Source organism: Aptenodytes patagonicus, chromosome 18 (assembly GCF_965638725.1).
Source record: "Aptenodytes patagonicus chromosome 18, bAptPat1.pri.cur, whole genome shotgun sequence".
NCBI classification, from domain to species: Eukaryota; Metazoa; Chordata; class Aves; order Sphenisciformes; family Spheniscidae; genus Aptenodytes; species Aptenodytes patagonicus.
In genome coordinates this window covers 2,897,799-2,916,349 of record NC_134966.1, presented here as the reverse complement: position 1 = coordinate 2,916,349, position 18,551 = coordinate 2,897,799, and the positions used below count along the sequence as shown (strand labels likewise).

At 46.3% G+C, this 18,551-nt stretch overlaps 1 protein-coding gene across 1 annotated transcript in view; it reads right to left on the bottom strand.

The window, feature by feature from the left end:
* CACNA1B (calcium voltage-gated channel subunit alpha1 B) overlaps positions 1-18,551 on the bottom strand; it is a 308,891-nt gene that overhangs the window by 136,057 nt on the left and 154,283 nt on the right. The window contains exons 9-11 of the mRNA XM_076355414.1: positions 6,761-6,817; positions 5,947-6,021; positions 3,883-3,972 (exon numbers count right to left, since the gene is read on the bottom strand). Coding sequence (XP_076211529.1) covers positions 3,883-3,972; positions 5,947-6,021; positions 6,761-6,817 — 222 coding nt within the window. The remainder of the gene's footprint in view (positions 1-3,882; positions 3,973-5,946; positions 6,022-6,760; positions 6,818-18,551) is intronic.

Genomic DNA, 18,551 nt, shown 5'->3' with positions numbered 1-18,551 from the left:
ACACCACATCCCAGCAGGTGAAAGGCTGGAGGATGTTCCTGAGCACAGAGACCCTCTCCCAAGCACCAGAAACATGGCTGAGCAGAAAGCTGGGCACACTGACTATGGGCTGAGCAAGGGCATCTTGCTTGCAATGACATCATGAGGGATGAAGGCTGGGATTTTTAAACTTCATGAATGAATGCCCAGCTCCACCATCTAAAGAAACTGGGCTTCCAACCGTTTGAAGCAATCTTGATTGTCCCAGTTTAACTCATAACTTTTGGGTTCCCGGTTGACTGGAGGGACAGAAAGCACCAGGCACGGTGGTATTTCTGCTCATGGTGTGGAGCACATCCTCTTGGAGCTGGGTAGCTGGCAACAGGAAAGCCGGTCCCTATTTCCCCTGCTCCAAGGACCAGGCAAAGACCCGGCCCTGACTACTGAATTGAGTGAAGTCTCCTTATTTTACTCTCCGAGTTCATGTATTTCTACAGCAGAGGGCTCAATCTGCCTCCATGCATCATATTTTGGGCGCAGCTACTCATTTGTATCAATTCTGCCTATATCAGCTATGTTTTGACTCTGGTCTGAAACCCTGGCAAAGAGTCAAATGCTTCAACAATAGGAAGCTGATGGAAGAAATTATTTCTGATGTAAGCTCTCCCCCTGTGGTAGCAGGCACTGTTCAAACGAATGATGAAAAGGCAATCTCCGGCCGGTGCTGAGGCAGGAGAAATCAGCACACGTTAGTAATAAACACATGCATCCGTTGGAGTTCCTCTGCAACAGCCGCAGACGCTGTTGTGAGCAGGGCAAATCGTGATTGCCGCAGGCTGTCCACTACCTGTTTCACGCTGTGCTGGCACCCCTCAGAAATTGCTAGCGAACTTTGTTTCAAGATGGTTTGCGGCAAGGTAATATGCCTTTGCCCTTCCCCATCACAGGACAGAGCCTCCCAGTGGGTAGGGCTGACCAGGACACACATTGTCCTGTCTTGGACCAAGCACCGTGAGAGCAGGTGACTTGCATGGGCTGTCGTTGGAGACGGCTGAGTTACATGAACAAAGTGTTCTGGCTGCGGCAGCCAAGTTTTTGAGTGTTCGCTTACATTTCAACACTTGGAAGGGGTGGGACTCTAGCACCCTGTTTCATCCTGCAATAACATCAAACACAGCACCCATAGAAAGGATGAAGCATCCAGATGTGACATCAATGGGTTCTCCAAGCCTCACAGCTACACAAGAGCGTGCTGCGCCGTCTCCCCAATAGAAGGCAAGCTCTCTGCTTCATTTCACATTTCTGGCCATCCACCAACACGCCAAATGCAGAGCTGGCCCTGGCCAGGCTTTGAACAAACTCCTTGCGGAAAAGCTCAGTGTGCTGGTTCTGTTAGTTTGATAATCCTCCCTTTGGCAGTTTAAAAAAAAAAAAAAAAGAAAAAGAATCACAGCGGTCATCAGCTTGTCTTGCTTTAAGACAACAAAATGAACTACAGGTTAAGATATAGGCTGCACCGTATCGTAATACTGTTTAGCAGGTTAAGACCTCTCAGATGTTCAAGCCAGTCTATACTCTCAGATTTGCATGGGAATAGCCTGCTGCCCTTTCGTCCCCTCTCTACTAGCTTTACTGGTCTTCCAGAAAAGAAAAGCAGCAGTATTTAAACTGATCTAAATGTAGAAAACATCTACTTCTCCAGACTTCTCTGTCTGGCAATCAAGACAGTGTCCTGTGTCTGGTACAGCATGAAGGGTGGGAAGCCAGAAGGAGCCAGCATCTACCGCTGCACACTTATTAGTGCAGAAAGAAAGGCTGAGAGTTAGGAGGAAAGAAAAGAATAAATATTAAGAACAACTCCAGAGAACATACTGGGAAGTGTTTACCACTATAGAGCTTTATAATGCAATTATAAGGCTCATTGAAGTAATTGTGTTTGAATTAAAGTGCAACGTATTCAGTCAACGGCCAGCAAGAGACCTGTCAAAGTCTCTACCACCCTGGTCTGCATCTTCACGTTGTACTCAGTAATTATATTGTTAGTTCTTCCACAGTCCTTATGCTCCCATCAGCAAGGCATTATAGGAAACCATCCAAAAAAAACCTTTTCTCAAAAACATATTCTTTATGCATAATTGCCCATATGATCTGATTGTTTATGTTATGCAGAGTTTCAGCCTTTTCAGGAGCCTGCAGAAGTATCTGCTTTATCCATTTCTTCTTTTCTGCCTTGTTCCACGAATCAAAATCAAAACCACTTTTCCCAAGTGGGTGAACCACTCGCAGAAGGTGGAAAGCACTGCTGTTATTTTCCCTGCCATATGCTCCCGAGACAGTTCCCAGCTCTGCATCAGATTATCCACGAGTCCAGATGCTCCGTCATCCGTTGCCACCTGAAATGCTGAATTCAAAGATCTGTTTGCGTGGCATGGGTGCCTACAGCCTGGAGGGACTTGGATGTGAATGCAAAGATCTCATAATTATTGCAACCATGAACAAATGTTCCAAAAATGACCATTCCTTGTTATCCATGCAGGGATCCAAGCTGCCCAGAATAAAAGAAAACAAAATGCACACGGTTGCTGCATTTTTGCCCTCTTTCAGCAACAAACCTCTCATAGAAGTGTCAGCAGTTTAGCCACAAAACCTGCAGCCTGCTCAGCCTGGGGGACTGTGGCAGTTCAACAGTGGGTGATGGTGTCAGTAACATGCTGAGCAACATTCATTTCCTGCAACCAGGTCTTCATTTAAAGGGAAAAAAAATCCAGCAGCAGCTGTAATCTCTTAAAATGTTAATGCCAAATTTCCAAAGAGCATTTGAGGCACTCATGCTTGCAAGCATATATGGACATGTACTCTCAAATGAACTGTTTGTGCTGCTACTCTTGTGCATCCAGGATTTGCTGCTTCATGGTAACTGGGGTGCCAAGACACTTCTTTGGAAGATAATGAGAACATCTGCTGCTTCAGCAGCAAAAAAAAAATAGACTCAAACAACAGGGACAGGAATAAGCAAAATAGCTAACTCCAAAGCATTCAGGAAGATGTCTCCCCAGACAGCAAGCAAAAGCACACGACTGAGAGGTCTTTCTGCTGATGTCCAAAGAGCTCCCCTTAGATGGGGTGCTGTGTGCTCCGAGCCTGCCTCCCCTTGCAAACCCCAGACCTGCCTCCTGCCTCTCCACCTGGCAGCGTCTCAGGAGGGAACTAGCTCTCTGTTAACTGCAGAACAAGCAGTACCCCTGTACCCTGAGAGTATCTTATTCTCCAGAGCTGAAGATAACAAAATTCGCACCATCAATGCTACACTATGGAGGATGCCACACTCTGCATTGGAGGTATGTGGGTAATTGCACGCACACTGGTGTGTGTCTCCTTCTGTGGCTTTAAAAATGTAGAGAACTGCTTTAAGATCTTCTTCTAAGGCAAGAATGAGAGAATTAGGGCCACTGCCCAGCATTTCCCAGTAACCATTCACATGGCAAAGGCTGCAAAAACCATATGCTGTGCATTAGTGGCAGATGTGACTAAGTGTCCACTTCCTCTCCTCCCTTCAACAGATGAGGCTTAGCAGTATCGTTTGACATATTTGGGTTTCATTAGCGTGAATGAGCATGTTCCAAGCAGAATCACAGGATGGCCAACACAGCATGGATTCTCCAAGCGTTTCAGCAGGGCTCTTTTAAAGGGTGCAGCATGCAATAGCTGTGCAGGGCAGCATGGGGGAGAGGGTGAAGCCACGAAGCCATTTGCTTTGGGAAGTTGAGTGCTGCTGCAGGAGCAGTGATAATTCTCCTTCTTGAAACTGCAGCTTCTGGAGCAAAGGAGCCGCTCAGAGGAAACATGACATTAACACGTTTAGGTGGAGATCTAAACCTCGGGGAATGCGAAGCCAGTACTCACCAACGGAGCAAATGTCTGTGAAATGGTCCTCACCTTCTTCAGCATGAATCAGGTCATTTTTGCTCTTCTTTATTGCAGCTCTTTTCAACACTGTGTGCAAATTAAAAAGAAAACGCCCCGTGAGCATTCAGAGTGGATTCTCTCTCCCCCTCCCTTCACTCTCCAGGGCCAGCATTTACTTCCCAATGCCAGCTTAAAGCTCTCACACAAGGGTAAGATGGAGCAAATCAGACAACCTACAGCCTTGCAGGGTCTCTGCATGCTTCAATGCCAGGGTCATTTATTTATTTGACCTTCTAGATCTTGAAGGCTTGCCAGGCACAGGTCTGCACGCTTACACTTACCCCAGCAGATGCAGGAGGGTGGGGGAGTCACTGCAGCTGCCGGACCTTTTAGCACAGCAGAAAGGCTGGGCAGGGTCACTGAATCTTTCTGAGCCCCAGTGGGTTATGAGATGAGTGCTTCTATCCATTAAAAACATTAATGCTGTTTACAGTGTGCACCATTAAGAAGTTAGCATTTACGGTGCTCGGATACAGTTTACCACAGAGCAATGCCTTAAGCAGCAGAAATGCTATGTCGAAAGCAACTGCCACGAATCAGTGAACATACCCTTAATAGCACCCACTGTACAATTCCTTCCCTCTGGGGATGTCATAACTCTTTGAAAACACACTTTGTCCAACAGGATCTTTTGTGGGAAGGGCAAACATCGCTACACCATTTTACTCGACAGGGAAAGAGAACTGCACCCTAAGGCTCAGAGAGGTCTGCACTGTTCACCTAGTGCACGAGGGGTAACGCAGGAACAGCGTGGACACTGGTCCCATGACCACCTACCTGCAAAACCTTGAGAACTAGCAGAAAAAAATATGTTGATACAGTTTTGTAACAGCTTCAAGACATACAGTAACTAAGCACCATTTGCTATCAGCAGTAAGACACCCCACGGTGTGGTGATACATACTGTTCAGTAGGCACACACAGCAAACCCACTCACTCTGCAGCGACTACCCTGGGGGTAGGTTCGTATGAGAGGATCCCCTCACCCTACACAAATTTCCCTGCCTTGACAGAGAAACGGATGCGCTTCTTCCTCCGCAGCTAAGGCAAACGTTAGTGCTTTTGTCACTTCAAGGAAACACCCAGAACATCACCCAGGTTTGGAGAGGCTCAAAGAGGAGAGGATGCTCTAAACCTGTGGTCTGGATCCAATTTTTTGCAAATAACCACTTTTGCTCTTTTCTTCCCCACCCAGCGGTAGGCTGAATCCTCAGTCCCAGCAATACCAGCTTTTGGGTCCTTCAGGCTGCATCTGTCCCCGTGCACTCCAGCACGTCCAGGGCCATCCCCAGCACTGGAACATAACCAGCCCTGGGAGTAAAGTTTTACAACACTCCCTGGCATGAATTAAGCACCTTCTTTATCTTCTCCCCCAAAAAACTCCTGCATGTGTTTAGCAATTAGGTTGTGCCATCTCTGCAGGCACCTGGGATGCAATGTCCCCCTGTTTTCGAGACTAAGACAATTTACCAGCATAGATGTGGGCTGCTCCATAGCAGTTGGCTTCAAGGCTGGGAACATTGCCGGGCTCCTTTAGCTTACTAGTATAGAGGGAGCCTTAGTATACCTGGGTCTTTGCTTCATGGCCTGCGCCCACCTCTAGTTTGCTTACACCACTCAGCTTTTTGGACTACTCTTCCAGGCACTCATTTCAGCTCGAGACTAACTGCCCTGGCTGCACCCACATGCTGGACAAACTTCCCCAGTGCACACACACCCACGCATCCGCACACACGCACAAAGGTTTGCCAAGCACACCTCAGCCCTGACCTTCTTCAGCCCCAGCTCTTCCATCCCCGAGTCCTCCCCGAGCACAGGTCACCAGGTTGGCCAAGGTGGGCTAGCAGCCGGGCACCTGATGCCCCAAGGAGCCGTGTGGCTTGGAGCAAGGTGCAAAACCACCCGGGAAACATCACCGGTGACCTGGGCGCGTGGGGCTGCAGGGGAGAAGCACTGCCCCGCTGTGCCGCCTAAGCCCCTGGTGATTTGCAATCCACTCACTGTTGTAGCTGCTGCCGCTGCTAGTCTCTGCCGGTGCCGTGCCTTGTTGAATCGGCCCTTCCGAGGCGGCCCTCCCTGACAGTGAATGGGAGGAGAAAAAAAAAGAGGAGGGAAAGGGAGGGGAGGGGAAAGGAGGAGACATGGGAGGACGAAAGATGGTCAGAAAAGGGAGAGGGAAGAATCTTTAACTGAACTTTGACTGGCTGTCGCATCCTAAGAGCTCATTGGTCTGGAGGCACAGGGAGAGCGGTCCCCATAGCCTCGCTGCACCTGTGTCTGAAGCTTGGTACCTCCAGCCGTCCTGCAATGCTAGGGTCACACATCGGAAGATAGGATCACCACACCCTGTTATGTCTTACTGCTTACAAGTAACAGGGGTCTTAGTCTCTTTGTCAAATCCATTTGGAAACCTCGGTTTAGAGCCCTGCCTTCTCTCGGTCAATGCATTTCTCTTCTGGCACCTCCTCTGCAGCCTACCCCCGCCACAACCTGTGCGTAGACACAGCCAGCCATGCTCAGCAGAGGCTGACGGGTGTCCCTGTCACGCTGCGGTCCCACAGGCAGTGTAGGGACTGACCGACCCCAAGGGCAGATCCCCATCCCAGTGTGGTGTGTCACATAACTGCTCATCATCCACCTGCAACCTCAAAAAACCCTGATACGGGAAAAGGGACTCTTTAGGCCAACTTATGCCAACTGCATGCAAGAGCGTGTTCCTCACACCCTCCTGGTTACAACAGAAAGCCATATCAGTGTACAGCGGGTGAACCTCTCACATATCACAGGAGAAAAACTGCACAGCAAAATGACCTACCGTCCAGAGGAGATTTCTCTTCCGCGTTCTTGTCTTCCTCTGCCAGCATGACCTCCTCTGTAAAAGGAAAAACAGCAAGGTTCAACCTCAGATTTATCACAACCCCACTCTAAAACCAGCTGAGCTGGATGCAGCAGGCATCTGTCCCAGCTGCCACCAACCTTACCCCATCGTATCACCCAGTTATACGACGTCTGTCGAGGAAGGGATGGCTCAGAGAGCCATGTTTCTTATCCTGTACCCCTCTTGCACAGCGGGAAGAGGCCAGACAAGCCACTGGAAGACTGTAGCACTTCCTCCGTGATTTCCCTCTTCACAATGAACCACCCACTCCAGTTTCTTTACCCAGCTATCTGGAGAGCAGGAACCTTCCTTCAGACCCAAGGAAGACCACAGGGCTCCACAAGCCGGAGGATGGTCCTTCCTGCCCAGGCACACTGGAGACACCATTTGAGGAGTGAAAGATGCTCTACACCCATTGCTGCTCTTCTGTCTCCATCAATAAGACCAGGACTCCAGCCCAGGAGAAACGAATCTCTGCCTCATGGCGCAGGGTAAGACAAGCAGGGCTGGCTGCTGCATGTCAGCTGTGCCACATCGCAGGGGACAGAACGTCACCAAATAACCATTGGATCACATCTTTGTCCAAATAAAATCCACAGCAAAGTAGCCATGGGGGAGTTCTGGCTAACACTGTTCAGGTTGTGCAATATGTGCAAGACCGCCACCGTTGGTTTTCCATTGCTGTATGACTCATCTCTAAAATATAAGTTTATACCTTCCTACAGTAAAAGAATTCAGAAAACACTGAAAAAACCAACCCCCCAAAATGGACTCATTTTTATTTACGTGAAAGACAACCAAATTTCCTGAGGTGTCACAATGCAAATATCATCACCCAATCAATTTACAGTACACACCACACTGCGCCAACACTTGAAACCATACAGTTCATACAGTCTGAACCACAGATTTAGCTTGCTGTTTTAAAATTATGTAAGGATTTTCTTCTAAAGGACAATCTAAAGCAAACAAAATATTGAGTTGGCAGCTGGTAAACTGCACACTTCCTTGTATTATTGTAAATGACAAATTCTTTCACATGTTTGGCATAGATGCAATTTGGGATCTTACTAAATCATCTGACACTGTGTTCCCACAAAATTTTGCTTTAAAGTCCATTTAAGCCAGCCTAGATGGAAGGCTAATTAAAAAATAAACAAAAACCCCACACAAACCAACCACAGGCCAAACATCAAAGTGTGTAGCTGAAAGCCATCCGGAAGAATACTAGGGGGACCAGCACTACCACACAAGCCTTATATAATCTCTTTATTAATTATCTGGGAGACAAAGTGAACGATACATTAATAAGACAACAAACTGAGAAGGCTGAAAAATAATAGTCAGGACTGAGGAAGACTTGAAACCCGAGCAGAGGAGAACAAAATAAGAACATGCAAACTAGTGCACCAGAGACATGGACGAGGGTAACGAAAGCAATGGTGCTCAGAGAGGATTAAAAAATGTCAGGTGAGCTAACAACTTTAAAATGCATAAAATCCTTCTGAAAACCCACAAGCCAATACAATTCAGGTGTTCTCCAAGGCTCCTTAAAACAGGTCAGAAAACTGAAATAGGCTTTTTTGATAGTTCAAGAGAGATCTCTCTCAAACAGACACCTCAGAAACCAAAAGGTTCTTCTAAAGTCTTGCCTTGGGAAAAGCTATACTGGTGTTTTGGGGCTAAAAATATGGAAGAAGTTAAACAACAACTAATAATGAACATGACTGGCCTAAAAGCGTAGAAGGGATGGTTTAGATATGGAGACCTCTTCCCAAAGGCAGCTGGACAAAGGGCCTGCAACTGTGAAACACAAAGCAAACCTGTGCTGGCAGGAGCATGAGCTCAAGATGCTAATACAGTAAACGTTTTCCTATAGATTTTTTCAAAGCCTACATTGCTCATGGAGTGTGATTTTAAAAGCTGTACGTCATATCTGAAGTTGATATACCCGCATCACCACGCAAGACTATGCATAAAAGCGAATCTAGCTCCTAGTACCAGTAGAGTCAATAGTGCCACACAGATGTCCCTACACTCTTTTGGATCCGAGGATTAGTTCAGTCATCAGTACTTTGGGGTTCTCCATTTTGTGCTCCTCTGCACAACACAGATGTGGTTTTTTCCTATGCTACATACTAGCAAATGGCAGTGAAAATTCAAAACCATTTGGAGTGGAGTGTACACTCCAAGTGGAGTCTTGCGAGAAAGAGCAAGCACAAGAAAGTGAGCACATTCCAGAGGAGCTCTTCTGCCATTCCCAGAAAGAGAAGCTGACTTTTAGATGGCATTTAGTAATTAAATGGACTAATACAAGTCATTGCAGGGAGCAGACATGCTGCCATGCAGGTGCTGAGCAACAAAAGTAATGAGCTAACAAAGGTCAGGAGACTGGCCGCTGTTCTTCAGGGGCCACACACAAATGAGCGCAATGCAAGAGAGCTGTGTCTGCAGAAGGAAGATCTCAGCCAGACCCAGCACACTTACTGGTCAATGCTCTGAGGGTTGTTGGTTTCAGTCATGTCTTATTAAAAGAAATTAAAACACTCCAGGAAAGAAAGAGCCTGTTTGCTTAGCTGGAAGCCCAATTCTGCACTTTATTCGTGTCAGTGCAGGAAGAACATCATTGTACTGGTTCCTTTCAAAGATCTCGGACTCCGAGAAGGAAAAGAAATTCTTCTTTTCCCTGGTTTCCGAGTGGCCTCTTGTTTTGCATGTTCCTGTAATAATTTGTCATGACTCTCCACTGTCCTTTGGGCAGCAAAGGAGGAACAATCCTGAGTCCCCAGATCACCTCTGGGGACTGTGAACTGTATGAATACATTATCATCGTGATTTGCAATGGTGTACTGATGCCATCTGATGTTCCTGTGTCCCCTTGGCCAGACTGATGAGAGGTTTAGCCATACTGAGGTTTCAGAAACCAGAGTGAAAAATGCCAGTGAGACTTCAAAATTTGTCAGGTGTGACAATTTGGTATCAATGTATCTTCACCTACAAAGCACATACTTTTTCAAGACAACTCTGCAAACCAGCTGAACCATTGCCCCAAATTCAGGGCCCTGAGTTGGTGCCCAAATGTATCTCCATCCATAGACATACCTCACCAGGCCTCAGTTTTACTGTTCCCTTAAAATAAACAAAACCCATGTTTCACCTATGCAATTCCCTTAAGCCTGACTCCCCTCCACCATTGCTCCCCAGTTCTCTCCCTTGATAGTCACTCCTGTCTGTCTTGTATCCTCTGGGAAACCAAAGGGCCACATCTACCCTAGTGAGACTTTCCATGGTTTTTAAAGCCTGCTAGAAAGACAGCTCAGCAGGCTAGTCTTGTAGGATTTTTTTTTTTTTAACCATACAGCATCCTAAGCGGAGGATCAGAAGTTGCATTGCTTTTAGTCATCACTGTAACACAGATACTGGAAGAAAATAATTAGGACGCCTGAAGAAAACCCAAACAACAGTGCCTCTACATTAGAAGAAATATTCAACAAAGAGACAGTATTGAATCGGCAACTTCTAGCCTCCAAACAAAGGCACGGGGTCTTCGCTAGGGTATCTGAATGAAAGGTGTCTCAGCAGTAAGATTAATTGTTGGTCATTAAGTACTGACAACACACAGCATGTTACAGGCCTGGAAATAAAGGCAAACTTTATACTGAGGAACTGGCAAGCTGAACAATACAGGCAAAGCAGCACAGAAACATGGTGCCCCTTCTCTTTCTCTTTGGCATGGGGAGATAGAACATTGTGGGCTCAATAGAAGAGCAGATTACAGGAAATAACTCACGTTCAACAGGCAACAGAAGTTACAAAAAAGGAAGAACAACTGAATTTAACTGTTGAAGCTTCAGACTTGTTAAATAGAAAAAGTGAATAAAATGCATCCTTTAGAAGAAGCCATCACACGCTCACGGGGAACTCTAATTTGTCTTTCTGGCAATTATCCTCCCTTGCCATCTCACACACATTGCTGCCCTTTTTCATTGATGTGGGTGTCTTTTCCCAGCTGTATCAAGGGGCTTGTTGCTCTGTTTCTTCTACAGAAAACTGAAACCTGAGTTTCATAAAGCTTTGTCATGTCAAGGGATGGCATTCAAGTTACAGTCAGCTGGAAGAGAGAGGTTAAACCCATTCCCAAAGCCTGCTTACTCCAGGAGAAAAGAAAAACTCAGAATCAGTGCTGTGTGAAATTGATGGACGTGGAAAGAATTAAAAGGCAAAAGACATGCAACTTGATTAGGTCTGAACTGAAAGAATTCCAGTCTCTGAGAAAAGTGTTTTTAAAATGATGCATGTCCTTGTAAGATAAGAGAAACATCTTCAAAAGAATATTTGTGGGCTTATAAACGCTTTTCTCTGTGCAGAGAACTTCTAGTTCTCCGCTCTCCATTGAAAATGCAGCATGACAGCCGAACAGTTGCTACAGTTTTGAGGAGTTTAATGGAGAAAGCAGCAGTGGCAAAATCATTTGCATAGATTACATTGCTTGACTTCACTGCTTTTTAATTCCTCTGAAAGGCACAATTTCAAATTGACTCGCTACTGCCTTTGCATAGAGCCCAACAAAAACATGAAATGAAGAGCAGAGCCTGTCCCAGCACACAGCAGGTAGAACAGGACAGGGTTTGCTCATCACCAGCAAGACTTTATTTGATATTGGTTGAACTGAAAAGGTGTTTTGGGAAAAGAACTGTTGTCTCATGCCTAGAGGAGCAACACAGTGTGAAGCATTGCTTTTTACACCTATATCAGCTGACTTCTAGTGGTGGGAAGAGTTGGTCCCTTTAAAGTATTTACTAAAAACCAGACAATTTACTTTATTCTTAGAATCATAAAAGAGTTTGCGTTGGAAAGGACCTTTAAAGGTCATCTACTCTAACCCCCTGCCCTGGGCAGGGACATCTTCAACTAGATCAGGTTGCTCAGAGCCCCGTCCAACCTGACCTGGAATGTTGCCAGGGATGGGGCATCCACCACCTCTCCGGGCAACCTGGGCCAGTGTTTCACCACCCTCAGCGTAAAAAATTTCTTCCTTATATCTAGTCTATATCTACCCTCTTTTAGTTTAAGACATTCCCCCTTGTCCTGTTGCAACAGGCCCTGCTAAAAAGTTTGCCGCCATCTTTTTTATCAGCCCCCTTTAAGTACTGATAGGCTGCAAGAAGGTCTCCCCGAAGCCTTCTCTTCTCCAGGCTGAACAACCCCACCTCTCTCAGCCTTTCTTCATAGGAGAGGTGTTCCATCCCCCTGAGCATTTTCATGTCCCTCTTCTGGACCCACTCCAACAGGTCCATGTCTTTCTCATGCTGAGGGCTCCAGAGCTGGAGGCAGTGCTCCAGGGGGGGTCTCACCAGAGCAGAGCAGAGGGGCAGAATCCCCTCCCTCAACCTGCTGGCCACGCTTCTTGTGATGCAGCCCAGGATACGACTGGCCTTCTGGGCTGGGAGCGCACATTGCTGGCTCATGGCCAGCTTTTCATCCACCAGTACCCCCAAGTCCTTCTCGGCAGGGCTGCTCTCAATCCCTTCACCCCCCAGCCTGTATTGAGACCGGGGGTTGCCCCGACCCACGTGCAGGACCTTGCACTTGGCCTTGTTAAACCTCATGAGGTTCACATGGGTCCACCCCTCGAGCTTGTCCAGGTCCCTCTGGGTGGCATCCTGTCCCTCTGGCATGTCGACCGCACCACTCAGCTTGGTGTCATCTGCAAACTTGCTGAGGGTGCACTCAATCTGACTATGTCATTGATGAAGATACTAAACTGTACTGATCCCAGTACGGACCCCAGTGGGATGCCACTCGTCACCAACCTCCATCTGGACATTGAGCCATTGACCACTACCCTCTGGATGCAACGATCCAACCAATTCCTTATCCACTGGACAGTCCACCCATCAAATCATATCTCTCCAGTTTAGAGAGAAGGATGTTGTGGGGGACCCTGTCAGAGGCCTTACAGAGGTCCAGATAGACGACATCTGTAGCCCTTTCCATGTCCGCTGATGTAGCCACTCCATCATAGAAGGCCACTAGGTTGGTCAGGCAGGACTTGCCATTGGGGAAGCCATGCTGGCTGTCTCGAATCACCTCCCTGCCCTCCATGTGCCTTAGCATAGCTTCCAGGAGGATCTGTTCCATGATCTTCCCAGGCACAGGGGTGAGACTGACTGGCCTGTAGTTCCTGGGGTCTTCCTTTTTTCCCTTTTTAAAAATGGGGGTTATGTTTCCCCTTTTCCAGTCAGTGGGAACTTCACTGGACTGCCACGACTTCTCCAATATGATGGATAGTGGCTTAGCAACTTCATCCGCCAGTTCCTTCAGGACCCGTGGATGGATCTCATCAGGTCCCATGGACTTGTGCACCTTCAGGTTCCTTAGATGGTCTCGAACCTGATCTTCTCCCACAGTGGGCGGCTCTTCATTCTCCTAGTCCCTGCCTTTGCCTTCTGCAGCTTGGGCAGTGAGGCTTGAGCACTTGCTGGTGAAGACCGAGGTAAAAAAGTCATTGAGTACCTCCGCCTTCTCCATATCCCTGGTACCCAGGTCTCCCATTTCATTCCGGAGAGGGCCCACATAGTTTTCCTTTTATCCCCGACATACCTATAGAATCTTTTCTTGTTGCCCTTGATGTCCCTGGCCAGATTTAATTCTGTCAGGGCTTTAGCTTTCCTAACCTGATCCCTGGCTGCTCAGACAATTTCTCTGTACTCCTCCCAGGTTACCTGTCCTTGCTTCCACCCTCTGTAGGCTTCCTTTTTGTGTTGGAGTTTGTCCAGGAGCTCCTTGTTCATCCATGCAGGCCTCCTGGTGTTTTTGCCTGACTTCCTCTTTGTTGGGATGCATCGCTCCTGAGCTTGGAGGAGGTGATCCTTGAATATTACCCAGCTTTCTTGGGCCCCTCTTCCCTCCAGGGCTTTGTCCCATGATACTCTGCCAAGCGGATCCCTGAAAAGGCCAAAGTCTGCTCTCCTGAAGTCCAGGGTAGTGAGCTTGCTGTGTGCCCTCCTCGGTGCCCTAAGGATCTTGAACTCCACCATTTCGTGGTCACTGCAGCCCAGGCTGCCCTTGAGCTTCACATTCCCCACCAGCCCCTCCTTGCTGGTGAGAACAAGGTCCAGCATAGCACCTCTCCTTGTCGGCTCCTCTACCACTTGGAGAAGGAAGTTATCATCGACACATTCCAGGAACCTCCCGGATTGCTTATGCCCTGCCGTGCTGTCCCTCCAACAGATATTGGGGTGGTTGAAGTCCCTCATGAGGACCAGGGCTTGTGAGCGTGAGGCTGCTCCTATCTGTCTATATAGAGCCTCATCCACTCTGTCTTCCTGGTCAGGTGGCCTGTAGCAGACCGCCACCGTAATGTCACCTGTCCCTGCCCTCCTTTTAATTCTGACCCGTAAGCTCTCGGTCGGCTCCTCATCCCTCCCCAGGCAGAGCTCCATGCACTCCAGCTGGTCATTGACATAAAGAGTCACACCCCCTCCTCGTCTCCCAGCCTGTCCTCCCTAAAGAGCCTGTATCCCTCCATCCCAACACTCCAGTCATAGGAGCCATCCCACCACGTCTCCGTGATGCCAATGAGGTCGCAGCCCTGCAGGCGTGCGCACATCTAACTCTTCTTGTTTATTCCCCATGCTGCGTGCGTTTGCATAGAGGCGTTGAAGTTGGGCCCCTGATGAAGCTGTCTTACTGGCTGGAGTTCCTTTGTGCTGCTCTTCAGGCGTTCTCCTGCTGACCTGTGTTCCTTCTCCAGGCTCTGGGCATCTATTGCTGGCCCTGGCATCAAACTGGTAGTCTTTTAATCTTCTTCAAGATTAAATTTAAGATTACAGGTCTGTTTCTAACTGATCCATACAGTTCACTTCTAAACGATACAGAGGGTCCATGTTTATGAGCTTGACACAGCAATTACCATATTTACCAATTTTTGGCCTAAATTCTGTGAGATGCAAGAAATGACAGGATTTGATCATTGCTTCTGGCCTGTAACTCGCGCTAGTTTTGTAAGACTGAAAATCTTACAGATTTGAAGACACTTACAGATTTATAAGTCATTTAAGGTGGCATGACATTTCTTGACATCCTCAAAAAGACTCTACTGAGTTACAATTCTCCTTCTTGCTTAATCTTGGCCTCATGATATGGGAATTTTACATGAAATCACCCGTTATCTCATTTGAAAATATTTAAACCCTCCTGACTACCCTATGTGTTCAATCTTCAACATAAACCTGAGAAATAAGTAAAGCTAGAAACTTCATACCTCACCTCTGTATAGTCCTAAGTGAAGAAAGTCAATTCAAACTCTAAGGAAATTGGTCAGACCGTGGGTTGATTTTTTTCTTCCAAGTCATGCACGTCTAAATTCAACACTGCAGCACGTTATCTGTGTTATAATTTTCTCTTTTGTTCCCCAACCCTTTGTTAAGAAGGCATTTGTTAAGCACTTCATCAATTAAGGCTTCCTGTATTAAGTATAATGCGCAAATATTTGTGTGAGTTAAGGTTGTCACTGTTTAAAACACCTTGATATAGATCCCTCAAGCAGATATGCTGCTGACTATATTAAACAATCCACATTTAAAACAGACTGAGCTATGTTTGCTTCAGTTTCAACCATAGCTGCGCTTCTGGTGATTTATCAATAGTGAGCTGGCACCAAAATCTTTCAGCTGTGCCAAGGTACCTCACTGGAAACTTCACAAGCACTTTTTATTATTATTTTCTTCCTTTTTATACTCTTACTTTACCACTGGAAAAAATTTAAAAGTACCAACAGAAAAAAAGAAAAATGTAGAAGTCAGTTACTCAAGAGCCAGGCTATTAAAGAAGTTTCATTCTTACAACACAAACGTAAGACAAGTCATTAGACCAGGTCTGGAACACACTCGAGTCAGACAGCACTTAAGAGGTAGAAAACAAAGACCCATTGTTTTCTTCTGGAGGACTAAATGGTCTACAATTTCAGTATAAGAAAGGGTTGATAGTAGACAACCCCAAAATTTTATCTGAACTACCTTTTTAATGCAATATGTACAGCAAGGGATAATATAACGTCATTCAGATTACTAATAGAGAAGGCTGTGAGAAACATTAAAGACACTCAAGAGCAGTCAATAAACGATGAGCACAACATTAAATTAAAATCATTGTTGACAAATGGGAGGTAGCGTACAGATGAAGGAGTGATTTTAGTCACTCAAATACTTTCCTTGGTCCTAAACCAGTTACAGCCCTTGAGGTAAAAACTTGAGCACTACTGAGAACTAGGAAACCTCCTTTCCAGCTCCAGCAACTACTCAGAATATGTAAAACATTGCAGAGCAAAACCAGTCAGATTAAGTATTAAGATGCCACTTTATGAATCACTGGAATGCAGCTTTCCACCATTCCTACCTTGCATCAAAAATAAATGAGAAAGAATGAACAAAAAAAATGCTCAGGGAGGACACTATAAATACCAGAAGCCTGGAGAGCCTTCCATGGGAAGAGAGGGGATTGAGCAGATTGGTTCTGCATGCTTTAGAGCAGAAAAAATAAGATGAAAGAAGGTAGAGAGAGAGATCAGAGAAAGAAAAGTAATAAAAAGAAATACGAAGTGCACTCCTGAGCTCTTCCTCTCACTGCAGAAAGGCAACACTTAAAATCGAGGACAGGACATACCGTTTGGTGGGTTGGTTTGTTTTTTAAAATCAAACCAACTGTGAACATGTGGAACTCCTTGCTACAAGATTCAATGAGGTCAAGGACACTAGAAGGATTTAAAAACAATTAAATATTTGCATGAATAATAACAAAACCCTCCAGAGTTACATGAGAGCAGAATACCAAGAGCTTTTGATCTTTCTTTTATGCAAACAGCTTATTACATCTCACTGCCTGGGGCTGGTGCAAGAGATTTCTGTACAGGCTGGACTGTCTTTGACCGTCCTCCCTGGCTGTTTTCCCCCACCCACCCACGCAGTTTGCTTTGGCCATTGTCCCACACACGGTCCTGGACAAGGAATACTGATTGTCTAGTTCAGAAATTCATGATCATTTCATAGCTGAAATCCTGGCCTCTAAAACAGAAATGGGAAATCCCCATCGACGGCACGGTCCCAAATTTCAGCGCCTGAATTCTAAACACTCGATTCTCTGTTTTGGTTAGCCGTCATGCTACCTTTTGTGTTCAAAGATTTACTAACACTGCTAAGTTGATTTTAATTATTGTTATTATTCAGCTGTACTAGGAAGCTTTTTTTATATTCCTATTATATTTTCAACAATGCTTTTACAGAATATTTTTATTATTCCCTGATGCAGCTATTTTGCATATACTTTCCTGTTCCAGAAAACCTTCTGGATCTTGTGTTGTTAGACAAAATAAAAAGATGGGCATTTTACAGCAGTTTCACTCTATACTGATGTGGCATTTATTCAGCACTGGCAACACAGAAATAGAATAACCAGCCATTCCCACAGGGATGCAAAGTCGGAGCAGAGATTGGCTGTACATTTTATAACTTCTCCACCTCAACTTTCAGACAAGTTCAGCTAATGACCTCTGCATAGCTTTTCCTGGCAGAACCGTCACCAAAATGAAACGAAGCAACCCACATCCCTGCAAGGGAATTCTCATCTTTATTTTACTGATGGGGAGACCAGGATTTAGAGACCGAGAAATCCCGAGAGCCTGAAAAGCAAGATGGCACTAGAGCCAAGGGAGAACCACGGTGCACTCTGCTCCAGCCACTGGATAAAGCATTAATTAATTTGAATTTGAGGTAGCACAAAAGCTGTAAACAAATGGGAAGACAAATTCTAAATGGAAAGGAAAGTGAATGATTCTTTTTTTGAATCCTACAGAACCACAGAATGAAGCGTGGTTACCCAATTGAGGACAGTTGCTGTTGAACAGTCGCAGTGAATAAAAGTCCATCAATACAACTGGCACTCGGTCGTCACTCTGTATGGCGCTATGGGAAATAATGGGTTCAGGCCACCATATAAACTGCTGCTACTTCTTCCTATTTTACACTGCAATGCTCCAGTCTTTTCCCTCTCTGGCCAGGTTGTCAAAACTCATGCCCAGACCACTGGCCTCTGGGGAGGTACCGCAGCCACCCCCCAGTGCTCCCAGGGGACCCGCGGCAGGGCAGAGCCCCGCACCCCTGGGCACACAGGCTGGCAGAGCGCTTCAGAGGAGAGAGCAGAAGCAAAGCAGCAGGAGCCACATGAAAATGCTCTTCCAAATACTGGCACCCAGGTTGCGCACATAAAACAGAAGCCGCAAATGCAGAAAAGGAGCCACCTATACACAGAACAGCACCAGGACGCTCTGGCCGCGGCGTGTATGCAGCTTATGCATGTGCAATGCTGCAATGAATCGTTGCGACCATACAATTACTTGCTTGCGCAAGCACATTTTAGCACATCAGTATGGATTTCAAACCAAGGAATGATGACAGGGCTTTTAGTATGGCGCCAGCCCACAGTTTAGGAGCACCGCAGAGTGCCAGTTCTGCCACCGGTCTATTGGCTGACGTCAGGCGAGTCACTATATAACGTTGGACCTCAGTTTCCCCATTTGTAAAGGGCAAGGATGAAGTTGACCTGCCTAGAAAGGCACCTGAAAAACTATTCGAGAAGCCACCACTTCTTTTTCTCCCCATCACTGTTTTAAAAGGCATTTTCACTTTACTCAGATGTTTCAGCTTCTCAGAAAAGCAAGCAAGGAAGCAAA